This window comes from Eutrigla gurnardus (genome assembly GCF_963514095.1).
Source record: "Eutrigla gurnardus genome assembly, chromosome: 15".
Lineage (NCBI taxonomy): Eukaryota > Metazoa > Chordata > Actinopteri > Perciformes > Triglidae > Eutrigla > Eutrigla gurnardus.
Genome location: NC_139938.1, coordinates 15,901,703 through 15,919,413, shown reverse-complemented (window position 1 = coordinate 15,919,413; position 17,711 = coordinate 15,901,703). Strand labels below are relative to the sequence as shown.

General features: G+C 43.1%; 1 protein-coding gene across 2 annotated transcripts; it reads right to left on the bottom strand.

Annotated features, from left to right (window-relative positions):
• Positions 1–4,568: 4,568 nt before the first annotated feature.
• Positions 4,569–15,409, bottom strand: tmem248 (transmembrane protein 248). 2 transcript variants are annotated; one of them, XM_084029417.1, is made up of 7 exons: positions 15,049–15,409; positions 13,749–13,907; positions 13,191–13,479; positions 11,195–11,345; positions 10,187–10,370; positions 8,900–9,081; positions 4,569–7,244 (listed from the first exon to the last, which is right to left on the bottom strand). In XM_084029417.1, the coding sequence occupies exons 1-7, from the start codon at positions 15,049–15,051 to the stop codon at positions 7,187–7,189; spliced, it is 1,026 nt and encodes a 341-aa protein (XP_083885543.1). In that variant the 5' UTR covers positions 15,052–15,409; the 3' UTR covers positions 4,569–7,186. The 2 variants fall into 2 exon arrangements, with proteins under 2 accessions (XP_083885543.1, XP_083885544.1); XM_084029418.1 differs by having other exon boundaries at positions 8,938–9,081.
• Between the last annotated feature and the right edge of the window lie 2,302 nt (positions 15,410–17,711).

Genomic DNA, 17,711 nt, shown 5'->3' with positions numbered 1-17,711 from the left:
TCGTAGAATAAAACGATGAAATCTCCAACCAAAACTTCACGAGAAGGAGGAACCAGAAGTATAAATAAATACCGACTCATTTCCTAGTTTTGGCGACTACATCAACCGTGCTGGTTCCCGCCAACGATGCAATGCATGCTGGGCAGCGTGTGCAGCCTGACTCATTAATTCATCATCTTTTTTTGGGGATTCTAAACCAAGAGGTTTTTAAATGTTAACTCTTCCCACTTACTTGTCAAATCACAACAGCTGAACAAAAGCGTGTTTCCTGTGTGGAAATCGTCTCGCTCTGCTTCCACAACAGATTTAACTAACTTTGTCGGGTGATGAAACAGCTCATCACTCTTGAAAGCAGCTTCATAAAGGTTTTTTTTTTTTTTAAGGAAGTGCATTCCCATGGTGACTCATGGTTTCATCATAAAGAACCAGAACGATCTCTCCCTCAGAAAGGAAATGAATGCGCCCGAGGTCCAAAGCCTTCAATATAAAACACGTCAGATATGAACACACTGCTGGCTAACTGTGCCACCAGGGCAGACGACCTTATTCACTCCGGTTAATGGAGCACGACGAACCATTTCATTTGGGAAAGCGATGGCGTGTCATCACCTCATCGGAACGAGAAAATGTCTGTTAGAAATTTAAAAAAAAAAGGTGTTCAGTTTTGTTCATGTTGAATAGGTTGCATTTACATAATTCCCAACAATGTGAGACAATAAATGATTTTACTAACTGGATTCATCACAATAATCCTGTTGACCTGACGGAATTATTGTTGGCGGATGAAGAAAACGGTAGAATTTATTGGATTTCCTCCTCAACACAAAGGCTGATGTGCTGCTCTGGGTTTCACTTTCAGTTAAATGAGGAAGACGTGAGGAGAGATCTTCCTCCCCAGATGCCCGTCGGGAGGTAAATCCACGTGGAAGCTGCTGTAGAACACCAGGATATTCCATCGTGGGTAAAAAGGTGTGATAATAAGCCCCGAACCTCGGGACGTTTCTAGACGTCACCTGACCAACGCTTGGACGAGGCTTCAGACAGAACATGAATGAAGATCTGTTTTCAGGCTGGTTTGTGGATTCAGAGCTCCTCGTGGTGAAGGTTGTGTGATAGCGGTGCTCGTTTCGTTAAAACATTCGTTAGCATTAGCCATTAACCAGCGTTAGCACGTCCATATTACGCTAGCTACTGAACGTAGAGTGCATTGATGTCAAAACGCTATGAATTGTGGGTTTAGTCCCTCAGGCGAAGCTCGAGGGACTAACAGGAAGTGGGACGGGGCCACTGGAGTGTAATTCGAGTGCGAGCATGGCGTAGCATGAAATCACCGACAAAATCACCACGTTGCAAAGTCAGCGTCCTTCAGCGAAATCTGGCTTTTATTTTGTTAATGTGGCTCCACCGATCGTCAGATTATGTGCTCATTCAGACTTTTCTTTTTACAGCGATTACTTTTGACGAGTCCAACGTTATCGTAACTGATAATGCTGGTGCTTGGGGAGGAACATTATAATACATTATCAGCCAGGATTCAGTGTGAATGAGGGAGTCGAGGCTAAAGGGTGACCTTTCAAACATGCTGGTTCATAATGAAGTTTGGGCTGCACACGTTTTCCCACGCATCGCCAGGCTCATGCGTTTCCGTTTCAGCCCTCGGTGCTCACAGTAAGTCTGCTCTAATGACAGAAATACAGCTGGTCTCATTGGAAACCAAGCAAATCCGTGTTTGTTGTGGTGGTGAGGAACCAAAAAACAAGGCCTCAAACTTCAGTGACGTAGGCTTTTCCCCGCTGCACGTCCCAACATTAGCTCACTATTTGTATACTGGTGCTCAGACGCCTGATTTCAGGGACAAACCGTCCTTCCTGCGTCAATCAGCACACTGAGATCCTGTCTGGATTTTAAAATGGCAAATACAATAAATCAAGCATTTTTAGTTTGGCTTGAATTTGCCCTCCAAACATCTAAAAAAATGTTTGATATTTGAGTGAGATGATAGAAAACTTCCAATCCAATTAGATAGCAAGTTGAAGAACATTTATTAGAAATAGAGGAGAAATCAGTAAACATGTATTTGTCTGCTGACGTCGCCCTCTGGTGGTCACGACCTGGAACTTCTGCTTCAGCGCTTTAATTAAACCTCTGAGAATCTGAAACAAGCTCACATTCTCCTGTGATTGTGGAGGCAATGAATGAATGAATCATTGGGACTCACATGTCAGTGGATGTCCTGGTTACAGAGGAACACCTTTTCTGACAGAGAAGCCCTGAGATGTGTTTTGTGCGTTGTTTTTAGTCGGCTTATGTCTTTTTTTTTTTTTTTTAAACTCTTTATTTACTTTGCTTTTTTTTTGTTTTACATAAACAAGAGCCATGGCTTATGTCTTTTTTTAATGGTAGGTTTAAGTCTCTTAAGGTAATTTTGCTTCCCTTTATAGTCGATTTAGTCATTTGGTGTCTCTTTGTAGGCGTTTTACATCTTTGTGGTAGTTTTGTGTCTTTTTGGTCATTTTGCATCTCTTTATAGTCATTTTGCAAATCTTTTTATAGCTGTTCGGTGTCTCCTTTTGATAATTTTGCATCTCCTTTTTGGTTGTTTTGCAGCTTTTTGTGACTTCCCAACAAGAATCCTGCCCTGTTGGACCCCTGGTTCTTTTCCCAGGAGACCCCTTCAGTCACCCATCCACGTCCATACAACATGGACGAGTTGATGATTAGTATGTTCTGTTCCCCCTCGACTGTAGCTGGTCCACAGACAGAGCAGGAATAATGATGACTTTCTTACGTCTCTGGCTTAAAGGCTTTCCCTCTTATCTTTGTAGGAATTATGAGAATATCCATCAGGATATGATTTGGAATAATAATCACTCCACGCCTCCTGGCTTTCAACACAACACAGTTCTGAGCCACATGGAGACTCTGAAAACATAATATTAAAGGCTAATGACAGCCAGCCGATGACAGATAAGGCCGGCGTCCTAATGTCCACTTCCTGTCCCCCACACAGCAGCTCACTCTGACGTGAGCGCTGCTAAGTGGCTGATTTGCAGCCAGGCGCCTCACTCAACAATTACTTCATTTCACCCCATTATCTGCATTTTAAATATCGCCATCCACTACATTCATCTTTCTCCAGCGCTTTCACGCCGTCGCTGCTTGTGACGACGAATGTAGAAACTCTTTTAAATACGTTCCTGCTTGAGACGTAAATCTTTTAAAAAGGGTCAAAATACCTTCCAGGAATGAATCAGGATTGACTGAACTTCAGTGATGTTTGTTCTCTGCCTGGATGCCAACCTGCTGCTTCTCAACGTCATGTTCCCTAAAAGTGGTGGACCAGGAAAATCTAAATCAAACAGTCACAATGTTCAGTGTGGAAAATAAAGAAACAAAGTTAACAAGTTAGATGAAAAATTATTTTAAAGTCATTCCTAAAGTCTGGATGCTAACATGCACACTTGTAGGCGTTTGTGTCTCTTTTTGTCATGTTTCAGGCTCTCATAGTCGCCTTGCATCTCTTCTTGGTCGTTTTGTGTCTCCTTTTGGGAACTTTGCATCTCTTGTATACATTGTGAGCCTCTGTAGTCATTCTGCATCTCTTCTTTTATTTGGTCTCTGTGGGAGTTTTTCATTATTTTCCCTAACCTGCTGGTTAAGGAGCCTGCTGGTGTTGCCAACATGGTTTAACACTGTGAAGATAGTAGATAATTGAACCTCAAACCGAGGTTCTCTGGTTTTACAGTCGTTGTCATGGCGACTGACTCCAGAGCAGCAGCTCCAGCTCTGCTTCGGATGGTCTTCACCTCCAACCTGTGTGAGGGTCACCGGGCAGAAGGGCTGCTGCTGGGTCTCCAGCACTAGTTTGACCTTTGTCCATCCAGTGGTGAGGCCTGATGGGTAATTGTAGTTCGGTGTGTGACGTAATCACTTCTTCCAACACACACCAGCCAACTAGTCCAGTGTATTTACACGTCTTGGCTGGAGGATAATGGAAGAGGCATTTCAGTTTTGTATATTCCACAAATATCAGAATCTTGAGGGATTATTTACTGTCTCATAAAAAGACTAAAGTACCCACAATGTATTTGATTCCACTAACAGGTGCTGCCTGTACAGTTGAATCCCTTTTGTTGTCCAAAAACTATTGAATGAGTTTCATTATGATGGAGATCGGCATTGTAGTTTATGTCGAATTGAACCACGTACAGCGGGACGTAAATTCATCCCGACAGGTGCTGCATTTATTTCTTCTACATTGCTTTTGGAGACACATTTGAAGAATGAACGTTATTTATTTGAGCTGTTGGTTCAGAAGGAAGTGGTTGCTGAGAGTCGAGCCGTGAACACGTTGTTGGTTTTGGTCTCATTGCCAATAACAAATAAGGCACACTGCCAACGTTATTCTCCTCCAGAGACGGCTTAAGCCCCCGGACTTCCAGAGTTCAATATTTCCTTAACATTTTACTTCCAGCAGCAGCAAGTTAGCTGAAAATGAATTCTCCACCGGCGGATCATTAACCTCCCTGTCGAAGGGCGACGGAGACAAAGAGGCTCACGAAACAAAGTGATGGTGAACTTCAGAGACAGTTTATTTAAACTTCATTTACAGCAGTTCCACTGGAGAGGATACATCCTAGCCACATTACACCTACGGTCCTAATTACTGTTATGTACAGGGAGGAGGATGCAGCTCCGTTAGTGCAGAAGGCACAGAGTTGGCTTCATACTCGCCTGTAAGCGCTGCCAACGTGACTGAGAGGAACGCTGGCGAGGCGGTGCAACTAAAGAGAATGGCTGCTATCTGTTTTTACTCCTTCGGTGATATAGCGGAGTAGTTTCTCTAAAACGTTAACGTGAGCCTCCTGCAGCTCTGAAGTGCTGAAATGAGTGTTTGGATTTATTCCCAATAAAGCTGGTGTGTTTTACAATATGTGATATGTGAAAAACAAACACATGAAACTGTACAATGTTAAGGCATTTTTGCAATTACAGAGATGCAATTCTAACCAAAGATTTAAAAAAACAATCAAGAAAACGGTAAATCGCACAGGGAGGATGTGAAGCGGGGAAATGCAGGTCGCCGACATGCGTCATTCACATCTCCAACCAAATAACAGCCTGCCAAACTCCACCCAACACGGCAAGAACCTCCACCCGCCCAGCGAGAGCTGCCAGATGTTCCCAAAACAGAAAAGTGGAGGAGATGGTGACGACGGCAGAAGCAACACATCTGAATTAGGAAGACTTTATCCTCGCGTCATTCAATTTGGGCCAAAACCAGACAAATCAACCCAACACCGTCCATCATTCATCAACACACACGAATCAAACAACACATGTACAAAGTGATTGATAACGACGTGGCAAACGATTCTTTTCTGCCACAAAAAGGATAACCCTCGATACTAAAAGAATACCACTCAAAAAAAAAACACAATTCAAGTAAAGCCTTTTTAAACTGGAAACAAATCTCTACGTCATCGATTCTTGCATCACCGCTTTAGATTCTGTTGCTTATAAAAACGTACATTCAACAGGTTCATCAATTATGGAGCAAAGTTATAACAGAGGTCAGTAAAACGGATCAGTACTGTGGGAAAAAACGACTATTAAAGGCGGAGTCAGACTCATTTCTCCTCACACCGCGTCGCCTCCAAAGATCGGACAAAGTTGATAATAGATCTTACATTTGGGTAAAAGATTGCGACTCAAGATCTCAATCTAATCTTATCGGAGAACTATTTGTTATTATTTTGTTTTTTGAAAATCAAATATGCGTTTAGATAAATGAGATTGCGTCACAAGCGTTCACGTGAAAACGTAGCATGTCGGGGGAGGGGCGTCCGTTTCACGGCCGAGACGCGTTCAGAGAATCGCAGTCTGAAGCCGCCTTTATTCATCCAAACGGCTCTGAACTCACACACATTCCTCGTGCACCAGGTGAGTTTTTGCATGTTTTGTTGTACGACTAAAAAAAGAACAATTCAATGAGTAAATCATAAATATATTACCATACTTAAACAAATATAATTATGTACTAATATATACTTATATTTCTCTTTGAAGAAATGAAACAGGGTTTATATAGTTCAGACTGTTTACATGTGACCTTGGACAAAACAAAAACAATAAGAAATGTGCATGAAATCTAAAAAAGGTGCACCAACTATGGATCCGCCTCCAATTAAAAGCAGGAGGAGATTTCCACTAACGGGACACAAGCTTGGTTTGAAACCACAGGCTCATCGTACTGGAAGAAACGAGGAGGACGAGTGTGGAAGGAGGAAGAGAGAAGACCATCTCCAGCGAAGGTAAGGCAAGATAACGTTCTGCTTCGTCCCGGTGTGTCGAGCGTGAAGTCAGCAAATAAAAGACGAGGCAGGCGAGCCATGAAGCCACGCGGTTAGGAAAACGAAAAGGCAGACAATCAGATTTTATGTGACCCCGTTTCTCAAAGTAAAATAACGCCGAGCACAGGAAGTTCCACAGCGTATTCACGTGCCGTTAAAATGAGTTCCTGATAAGCCTAATGGGGACTCATTAACTTTACTGTTGGCATCGTGTTCTGTTCATATATTAATGTGCACTCATTTAAATACTCCGCGTGTATTTACATGGCAGACACACAGGGAAACTTACTTGGTCCTAAGTTAAATTAACACATTGCAGTGTGGTGGTCTGATTTCTTTTGGGTCCGATGGCCGGAGAGAGAAAACCAAATTCGTTCTCTGACGAGTGCGTCGCAGAGATCTAATCAACTAAATCATCTCGAGTATTCCAGCATATTTAAGAACACGTTTATAGTGAATAAACATACTTTTTTCCATCTCGCTTGGCAACTGAAGCGATTGACTAGAGAAAAAAAAATCTTTTAAGGGTCTAGCCTTCTGCTTTTCTTATGTACTGCATGTTCTGAAATGGCACAAGGGGATTCAGGCAAAACCAAAAAAAAATCATATTAATCAAGGAAAAAGAAAAGAACAAAAGATTTGCACAGAATATCAGAGTTCCTACAGATATGTACAGGACAGATACAGGCACTTGTTTATCTTTGGTTGGAGAAACCCAACATTGCAAGAGTAATGCTTTCACAGAGCTTTTGTGTCCCCTGCTGTATTTCAGGGTTCACTAGGCAACTGGTATGTTTATTTCTATTTCTTCCGTTTGGTGGAGTTTGTCCGTGTTACAGGTACGTTCTGACACAGCTCTCTGGTGTCTTTTTAACCCTCTGACAACGCCACCTGCAACACAAGAGACGGCTTTTAGTGGCAAACACTAATTCATCGCTGCATGAACACAGGAATGCCAACAGAACAGCTGATAGACAGGAGCAGTGAGGTTAGATGAAGTGTGTGTGTGTGTGTGTAGCAGGCAGCATGCGTCGTGGTCTGTCTAAGGGTTATGCAGTTATACACAGGAGAACCGCAGATCTCAGCAAGCAGTGAAGAAGCAACCACTCAAATATAATTACAATAAAAGATAGAAGTTTGTCATCTGGCGGGAAGCAGCTACGGAAAGTGATCTTAGCTTGTGGAGCTATTCTTTAATGAAACGCAACATGATATGGACATCCTGAGCTATTTGGCTCAAATGCTGCAGGAAGCACTTAAAGTACTTCTGACGTGGACTCATTTGACCACTGGAGTAATAAGCAGTTAAGATAATCACTGGCAAATGTATTTCCATCACTGTAACATGGCCGTTATATTAAGCAGAAGATTTAAAATGGCTGGATGACATGATGACTCATTGTCTCACATTATGTTACCATGACAGCAGCGGTACAGAAATGACTCTTCACCTGGGGTGACGGTGAAACGTGTAGGAAGTCAGTTTTTCAGAGAATAATATGGAGAAACATGTCGACAACCCTAATTGCTGTTGCCCTGGTGGGGACAGGAAGTGAGAAACAGTGCTGTCCAGTCTGCAGAGGCTCCACAGTATGACATTGTTGTGTCTCCGTCTCAAATCCACTCAAAGAACCGGGTCGGGACCCACAAGTGGGTCGCAGCAGATTTTCATTCGGGTCGCCGGGTAAATTTGGAGAATTCCTTCCAGTCAGATTTCATCTGCAGTACACATTTGAGCCACACGAGGCAGCCTTTCTGCTTTTATTGTTCTGGTAGTTGTAGCCTACTTCTTCTATGAACGCCTAATGTCCATCCTGTTTGTTCGTCTGTTCACTCCTAAATGTATAACTGAACGAGACATCCTGTCATCACTGAATGCATTTTATTTGACCGATGTGTTTTCAATGACATGCATGGTAATTAGAGGATGTGGAAAAGGGCAGGAAGGTTTATCTGTGTGGTGAACGCGGCTTTAGAGGATGGAGGGCGAGGTTGGTTTTTAGCTGCAGTGTGTTCTCCGGGGGAATGCCTCCTGCATGCTTGGACCGGGCAGCTATTCTTGCTACGCTCCGACACACTTAATGCAAACAGACGTGTTTCTGAGACGTATCCTGGAAGGTTGACGTGAGACTCGCGGCGGAGAATATAGCCACGATCAACGCGGCACCTCGCTAGCGTTGGCCCGATGACCTTTCCACCAGAGGATGAGGGTCCGGCGAGGGGACAGGTGTCCACCTCTGGCTCATTAGCTAGTGGAGGGGTGCTGTGGCCGACATCGCCCTGGTGGCGGTGTGCGACGCCACCGCCGTCTCATCTCGTTTTAACTGACGAGTTTAATTCCGTCATCTCGGGAGCAAGATGCAGCTGTGCTCGTATCGACCGCGGCTCCGTCCAAACATTCCTAGTCAAAGCATGAATACCTGAGGTGTGTGTAACATGTAAGCAAAGGAATGAGAGTGACTCCATGCAGACGTCCATGTGTGGTGGGACAGGAAGCAGAGAAAACAGCAGTGTGATTGGATGGTGGCTTTAACCGGTCAGACTACCTGTTCTCGTCATATAGCACTGCTGGTGTCTGTTGTACCTTCTCGGGGCAGAAGTCGGGGTTGCTTTGCCGTACTTTGCCAGGCCGCCCCTTGATGACTGCATAGCAGAACATGGTGATGACCATAACAAACAAGAAGTAGCTTGTGTGCATCAGGTGCAGGTTGATGAGGGAGCGGTCGTCCTGGCGAGAAATGGTTAAAACAGGCCGTTAAATATCACAAAAACTGAAGGTTTTAGCATCATCTAAAAGGCATTTGCATGATTTTTACTTTGTCAAATCGGTTTACAGCCTTTGGCTCCGACTTGATAATTACATCAGGAAGAGTCGTTTAAAAATAAAGCACAATGACAGCTGAAAATTATTTTTAATGCCAAATACATTAAAAGACTTAATTTGAAGTGCGCAGTAAACCTGGGGAGTAAAGGAATGAAAAGCCAGCTGGGATTAAAGGATTTCTAGACATTTAAATTAGGCTCTCCCTGAATGTAAGACATGGATGTGTTGTTTTCTCAGGCGCCGACTACCAAACAGGGCTGAGATCAGGTAGCTGCACAGGCACAGCATATATTTTCAAATTGTTTTCAGGCTCAATGGACCTTTCTGGGCCCAGTCGTGGTCTGTCAATGGGATCATTGTAGTCCTGGAACAATCTACCGCCATCGGTATAGAACTACATCTACATGTCTTTCCCAATAAGGTCACATTTCTCTTGTTTCATAAAAGGGAGGTGAAATGATCCGACACCCAGCCAGCAGCTGAATTGTTCATAAAAGTTTCCTGCATTTTTGTTTGTGCTGTGCCACCCACAACATCTTTACAAAAAATGTATGTGAGAGTATAAAATATCATATGAATTTAATACATAGTTTATTTGACAGGGAGTTAGCTATGAGTTCATTTACATCTGCAGTCCCTGGGCAGGAAACGGAGAATAAAAACTCCTGTTATGCTCTTCTTATCATCCGACATCCTATCTGTTCAGGTCAAGTAGTAATTATGTTGAAGGGAATATTTTTCCAGCCAACGGGCTGCGTTACAGAAGCTGCATATCGAAATCTTATCTGCAATCTCCAATGTTTTCTTTCTAAGAGCTGGAACCGACAGCAAGGCTCCAGATTTTAATGATTTTCTTTATGTTTGCATTATGATTTCTGATCATCTTATTTAAGAGTGGATTGTTTTTCCAAAATAGAAAATGTGTATTAACTGCATATTCCCAGTAGAAATGAATAACAGCATTAGACACATGAACCGTGACGGGTTTTTATTCCGTCAGAAAACTCACGTCGGGAACGATGACCGTAAGCTTTGGGTTGAGTGCGTGATACAGCTTGCCGATGGCTCCTTTGTAACACCAGAAGGGGTTGTAGTCCTGGCTGTACTTGGTGTCCGAGTCGCGGACCGTGGTGAACACCTTGTACCAGGATGTGGCGTTGGTGTAGGTCTCCGGCACGCAGTGAGGCGGCTGCCTACAGACAAAACAAAGATGGAAGTCCGTTGTGTCACAGGGTCGTTACGGCGGTCTACACAGAAATGCATAGTTTCGTATTTACAATTCTAAATATTTACTGACTGATATTCATTTTATAATGTGTTATTACTTAATATCGGCCATTTTTCAGTTCCATATAGAACAAGTGGAGAGCAAAGGACTAATTCTGTCAAAGATTAATAGGGTTAGACTGTGTATAATTATAAAGAAAAAAATACATATGGTCATTTTTTCTGGGACAATATATTGTCCAAGAAAGTAGTTATTGTGACGCTGCCACCATGTGAAGTACACAAGCAACTACTGAGGTGATCGTTTAAGTTTAATCGGCACGATTAGACTAGATGGTCCCCAGATAATCATCGTTGCTCGTTGCTCTTAGAAACTGTAGTATACGAGTATGTTATGAACACGAAGGTTAACGCTAGCAGACAACAGGCAGGTTCATTCTGTGATTTTGCCGACTCATGGGGCGGCAGCGTGTCATTGCAGCTGACGCTTGGTCTCCGGTTTTGGTGCACGCAGCAAAAACAAACACCACGTTGACCTGCTGTCTGACCACAGAGACAACAACAGCGTGGTCGTCGTCCTGGAAACCATTACAGACACGAGTCTGTTAACAACCTGCACTCCAAGGTGGATAATGGATAAAAAAATATGACTAAATACGACTAAACTAAAAACATTTTGTTTTCCGAGGTAGTTTTATCCATATCTTTGGGATAGCGTATTTCAGTTTCAGTCAGGCTCTGAGGCAGAGACTTTAAGTGTGTCACTGAGTCGGGAGGTGGTCCAACTCACACTGTGACTGGGAAGATATTGCTGGCCGCCGTGATGGTCATGCAAGTGCTGAACACCACCTGCTCGCAGTGGCCGTGCAGCACACACTCGTCTGAGTTCCAGGAGACGGGCAGGGTGAAAGTGATGTTTATTTCTTCATGGGCTTCCCGGCCTACGCACACACACACACACACACACACAAAACAGGTGAAAATACAATGAGAGCATTTCAGATCGGTATCAAACTAACGTGAACACTGAGTGGTTTTTAGGCAGCTCTACATATTTCTATGAAACCCACCGCTCATTGACAGGCCACAAACTCGCATCTCCACATTCCCTTAACGGTCGCGTTGACATGGGAATGAATGCGTTTGTGACAAGCCCCCACGATGAGGCTAAAACAACCTATAGACCTCAACAAAGGAGCCTCTTTGCTCCGATAATTAAAACCAGGAACAGGCTGAACAACATGCATACAACGCCCACAGCAGGAAACGGGGCGAGGCACAGTGGCGATCTTTCATGTCACACCGAGCTTCTTCCCCCGATAACCAATACCTGGACGACTTTTATTTATCAACCTGCAATTAATTATTAGAATTATCAGGGGTCACAGAGAGGGACAAACATGGAGGATGAGTCCTCGACTCAGGACATGACTTTGGTTGAATCGTTATCGTGTAACTGATCTCTGTGATTTACCCACAAAATGTAATTCATGTCAAACACATCGGAAGGCTGTGATGCAACCCTGGTAGCATCACATCCTTACTTTTTTTCTATTAATGTGATCCTTTTAGATCAAGTCCAAACATAAATGATCCGATACACTGTATATTACAAATATTTAATATGTTAGCGAAGTATAATTCTGTTTATTTCACAAAAGATGTGTGTACATATTCAAATACAATTTATATTAGTTTCTCAATGATGCACTTTCATTTAAGGAAACCGGTTGTTTTAAACAATGAATTGCTTTTGCAGAGTTCATAGAAGAGAGGAAGGCGATATTGCCTCGGTTCATTCAGTTCACCTCGTCTACAATGTAAGCCCTCTTCAAACAGCACTACTTACTCAGTGTAATATAACATTTGCATAGCTCCTTATTGATTTTGCTAATCCAGTCTAGTGGGTTTATAATCCAAGACACAGCTGCATGTTGTTGGCAAATGGCTAATCCTGTAGCTAAGCAAACGGCACCGTAAAGTAAAAGGGAAACAAAGGAAAAAAAATCTAAAAGTAAGTAAATTACATTCAGGACGATCTCAATCCACGAAGGGTCAGAGATTATCAGAGCATCAAGCAGCCGACCAGTCGGCCTTATTACCAGTAATGCTGTTATTGTTTTCATCTTGAGGCTGTGTTTGTGTCGTCATGGCAACATGAGGCCTTGCATAAACCCACTGCAGCGGCAACAGGCACACAGGATGTTTTGAGTATGTTGCCAGGTGTTTATATGTCTGTCTGTCTGCCTGTCTGTCTGTCTGTCCAGGGTGCAGTCAGGAAACTTTACAAGTGTAGTTGAGATCACTGTCCCAGACGCCGACGCAGGACTTTTGTGAGACGCCCTTGTTTTTTTAATGTTTGCTGCTCAGTTACAAAGCGGTACAATGGACGGGGAACAGAACATTGGTGAAGCTGAGATGAGGAGTTATGTACACAATGCATCCTGATTTCACTCTAAAACCTAAATAAAAGGTGGCGGCTAGCTGGAGGGAGGTCGCCTGAGAGCTTACTACTTGCTGTTGGCTATATTCTCTGTTATTTCCTGCAAATATCACAATATTAAATGTGTTTTTTTTTGTTTTTTTTAAGGCGGGCAACATGTTTGTAGACATACAACCCTGCTATCTTTTAACAGGTTACATCTCCAGTCTGATCTTGATCACAGCTGATCGTTTACATGACTAAACACAATGCTTGGCCTTAGGAAACAGTGTCTGTCTCTCTGCAGCCGACTGAGGGCCGACTACGGGCCAAACACAAACCAACGATGTCAGAGGGGACCTACCAGACAGGCCGACTTGCTGCCCCAGCACCGTGGCATAGAGGTGGGTGATATTGCGAGAGTAACCTCCAAACGGGCGCTGGGGATCCAGCGTGAGGGTGATGGGAACCGAGATGTTGATGGTCCCCGAGTCCTCCAGCAGGAGGGGGACCTGGGTGCTGGAACGAGCTTGGCCACTGGTCACAACCATGCTCTCGGGTGTGGTCGAATCGTTCAAGCCGTGTTTTATCGTTTCATTCTCCGACACACAGAAGTCCAGCTCGTTGAAGCGCAGCAGGAAGGTGTTCCAGTCCTGAGAGAGAGAGTGTTTTCATTGTAGACAGGATGGTGTAATTGTAATCTTTACAGTCTTTGTTCATTATAACCAGGTGGAAAGGGGGTCAACCATAGTGTGTATTTGTGCAGTATATCAAGAGAACCTGGATTCCCTGATTGTTATACTAAAACAAGCTTCTCTTAGCCTCACAGCGTGTACTGGGTGTGCACGCTAACGTCAGCATTGTTTAACTGTGAAAGCGTCTATTTCATGTCTTTTTAAAGACCCATGTGGGTGTGACTCACCTCCGTCAACTCTGGAGACTTGATCTCCTTAATCTTGAAGAAATAACCGATGGTCAGGAAGGCGATGGCCACTGCACTGACGCTGATCATAAAAATGACCAGCGGTGGACGGTTGTTGATGTAACTTCTCAGGTTCTCTATAGGATTTAACAGGTACACCTGCATGTGGACAAACACACAATGTGCCAACATTTAAGCACCGCAGGGGTTTCTAACAGCAGTGGTCAAAAAATAATACAGGCAGCCTTGACAATAATTAGGTCACAGATGTATAAATCGGACCTGAACTATGGATAATTACTACCTGGCCCTTAAACTCTCAAAGCGTGAATCTACAGTTAATTTGTGTGACTGGTGCATTAGTTGCTGCCACGATAGCTTGCATCTTATTATTGTAGGAAAATAACACCATTGATGGTTTACATTTAAGTTCTAAACTGACCCATTTGGAGCGATGCTCTTCAAATGATCTGGTTGCAAAAATACAATTTTTTTGCCATCATGCAACACAGGGTTGCACAAGGAAATGCAGCTGTGTAGCCCATTTGCTAAACACGAGAACAGTAACAGTAGTGAACATTTAAAATGTGTTTCAGCAACAAAACCACTCTCTGGGCAATACAGCCGGCAACTTGACAGGAAAAATTAGACATCAGTGAAACATTGTCCATGAACATGTTGCCCCGTTTGAGCACCGAGCATCACTGATGTTGAATATGATAGAAGCTGGGTGTAGCCTAACAGATTCATCATAAAAACATACTCAACCGTATAATCTAATGCACAGCTCATACAAAGCACTTAGGAGGGGGAGTGTCATTAAAGTTTCACTTTTTAAAGGAGAAGTACCACAACTGTTACTGCATTATAATTCCGATAATAATCAACAGAGCCTGAACCATATTTATCTCCAACAAACTGGACGTCCAGTACAGCAAGCAAGGCTGGTTTTCCGTGTAACTAAAGTTCATCTTCCTGCGAAACGAGACGGGCTGCTGCGTTCAGGAACGATGGTTTATTGGACTAAAACGGTAAATAACGTAGAGATCGATCAAATCGATCAAAACTCGTCCAAAGAAGTTGCAGTTGCCTTGAGGATAGTTAATAAACCAGATGCGCATTAACATGGAAAGGGTCTGTAGAGGAGAGGAGACCGAGGTGACAGCAGCTGTCAGTCTAATAGCTTAGCCTACCTGGCCCACTGACAGCATCCAACACGGGACAACACCGTGACGTAATCAGGGTAAACACTGCTGAAACAGCTGCCTATGTGTATCGAGACGAGGAGACGGAAGCTCACCATGTTTTCTTCCTGTGCATGCGACAGATGCGAGCTGGGAGGTTCGTAGCGGGGCCACAACAAGGCAGTGGCTGTGCTAGCAAGCTAACGTCGCCGCTCGCTAGCTAGCTTGCTTGCTAGGCAAGCTAGTCCCGAGTGAAAATGCAGCGGGAACGCAAAAGTCGGTGTTCGGTGGAGACAGCCAGACTTTCAGCGTAGGAAGTCCCACATGTACTCCTTCCCATTATTTGCCTTGTCGGTCACTGCAGGCTGCGATAAGAAACAACAATCTCGCGTACAGCAGCCTCGGGGATAACGTCAATACCGTCTCCGGGTCCTCCCCGCCGACATCTCCTCCGCGTACCCGCACTGCGTAGGAACCGCGTCGCAGCGCCGCCTTCCCGCTATTTACGTAGACTGTGCGCCCGACATTGGTCGTCCGCGCGTGGGATGATGTTGCCGTGTACGCTACTTGCGTAGTCGACGGGGACAAGCGTTTTGGTGTGTTTACAAAATTGCCATGGATTTTGGTGCATTAAAGGACCAACGGAAATCTAATTGCGACAGGGTTTGTTTTGTTTTTTTTGCGCAACTCGCGTTAAAGTCTTCTTGCTTCGTGTTTCCAACTTGGTCAAAGGCTTCCAGTCATAAGACTAATGTGACAAATGAGGTTAGTTCAGTAATGGAGGATCTATATTTCTACTTTTCAGACATTTAATATGTATTTATGTTGATAATGAGGATTCTATTTACTTAACTTTTTTCAGACGTTTACTGTAACTGTAACACAATTCCCCTCAGTATGTAACCGTATGCAAGTAATGTAAACTTCATTAAAAAATAATGGGAAACTTACTCAAAATATAGAGAAACAAAATAATGACTAAGTATCTAAAAAATAATGAGATAGTATAGTATGTCATTATTTTGAGATACTCAGTCAATGTTTTGAGTTTCTCTTTTTCTGACAATGGGCTTCCATACCTTTGAGAGGGATTGGCTCAAACCAAATGGCAAGCTTGTGGTACTTTAAATGAACTGAAAGCATGAAAATCACCCTCTTCAGGAAAACAGCTTGATATAAGTTGTTTTTATGTATTAAAATCCACACAGACTGTTATTATCAGATATCCAAATGGACATATTTAAAACAAACAACATATTTAGCAGCTACAGCATGATGCTGATTAATCTTGCTAATGTGGTTCATATGATACTATTTCTAACATCCAATACATGATATTTCTTTGATGAATGAGTGTGAATATTGTATTTTGACAAAAATGATTGAATGTGTTCAAGAGAGATGAATATAAAAGGATGAAAACATGTAGGCTCAGAAAAAACAAAGAGATCTTTAAGAATTTGATGCTCTGAGGAGGAGGAGGATGTAGTTTATGTCTCCTCTCACTAGAAGGTGCCAACCAGCCGGTTTGATGGTTCCTGTAGGGTCTTGTTTGAATGGACGTACAATTTCCATTTACCTTGATGTGATCACACTGAAGAATAAAGAACAAAGATAAGACAAAGATCACAGGACCGTGTTTAATTCTTAGATGATTTTCATTTACTGTGTAGATCCGTTTCACGATGAACACACCTATTTCAGCTTCAGGTCTGCAAACCATTTACAGAGTTGTAGGGACCTCTAGTGGCTGATAGAAAAAACTTCAACGTGTCAACAATTAAAAACTGTCATGCAGCACAGTTCAGTTTATTGATCAGAACGGGGAACCCCGTTACAAGAGAAGCACATTTCTGCCATTGACAGAAAGAGAAGAGAAACTTTCTCAAAATAATGACTTAGTATCTCAAAATAATGGATACATTTTATCAAAATATTGACTCAGAATCGCAAAATATTGACTCAGTATATCAAAATATTGACTTAGTATCTCAAAATGATCATTTAGAATCTCAAAATGGTGATTAAGTGTAGTATGTCATTATTTTTTAGATACTTTTTCAATCATTTGAGAATGTTTCTCATCATTTTGAGACACAAAGTCACTATTTTGCTAACGTTTCTCTTTTTTTCTGACAGTGGCAGAAATGGGTTTCCATAGCACTATAGCTGTTCGGCTGAAATTAGCTGATTCACAACTGAAACCGAAACTGAACGTGCAGAGCATCGTGTCAGTTAAAGACCCATGAAGGTACCGTATTACTTCCACACATGGGACCAATGCGCAGCAGCAATTGTCTTTATTTCGCGGGGCAGCTGTCAAACTGGGACCCGCCCAGAACAAACACGCAGACCAATCACAGTGCTCCCCAGCGTGGTCTTTTGGACTCAGCTGACCAATCAGAACGTTTGAAATCGAACCGGAAAAGGCGAAGTGATCCATATAAAGGAGGAGGGGGTTGACCCCACCCACCCACCGCATCAGGGGAAATATGAGAACGCATCGCCCACGCGCTTTGACATGGGTCCAAGTGCTGACCTCGGCTGTTAAACCGCTAAATTAGCCATCGTGTGTGTCAGATATCTAAAATATGCCGGTTAACTGTCTACCTGCCTGTGTTCGGTTACAAACAGAATCCTGAGCCAAACTGCTATTGGAATTTCTCCCTATTTAATATTTACTTATTTATCGGCGAGCGCACGCGAGTACTTTTTGTGAATTCATATATTATAAAAACATTGGTGACACGTTTCCAGTTCGGCATAAGCAAAATGGTTT

Excerpts from the sequence above, each read along its gene's own strand:
- tmem248 (XM_084029417.1), bottom strand. Across the intron at positions 10,371-11,194 it reads AATATCTTCCCAGTCACAGT|GCAGCCGCCTCACTGCGTGC; the intron begins GTGAGTTGGACC and ends TTTTGTCTGTAG. Across the intron at positions 9,082-10,186 it reads TTACGGTCATCGTTCCCGAC|GACGACCGCTCCCTCATCAA; the intron begins GTGAGTTTTCTG and ends ATTTCTCGCCAG.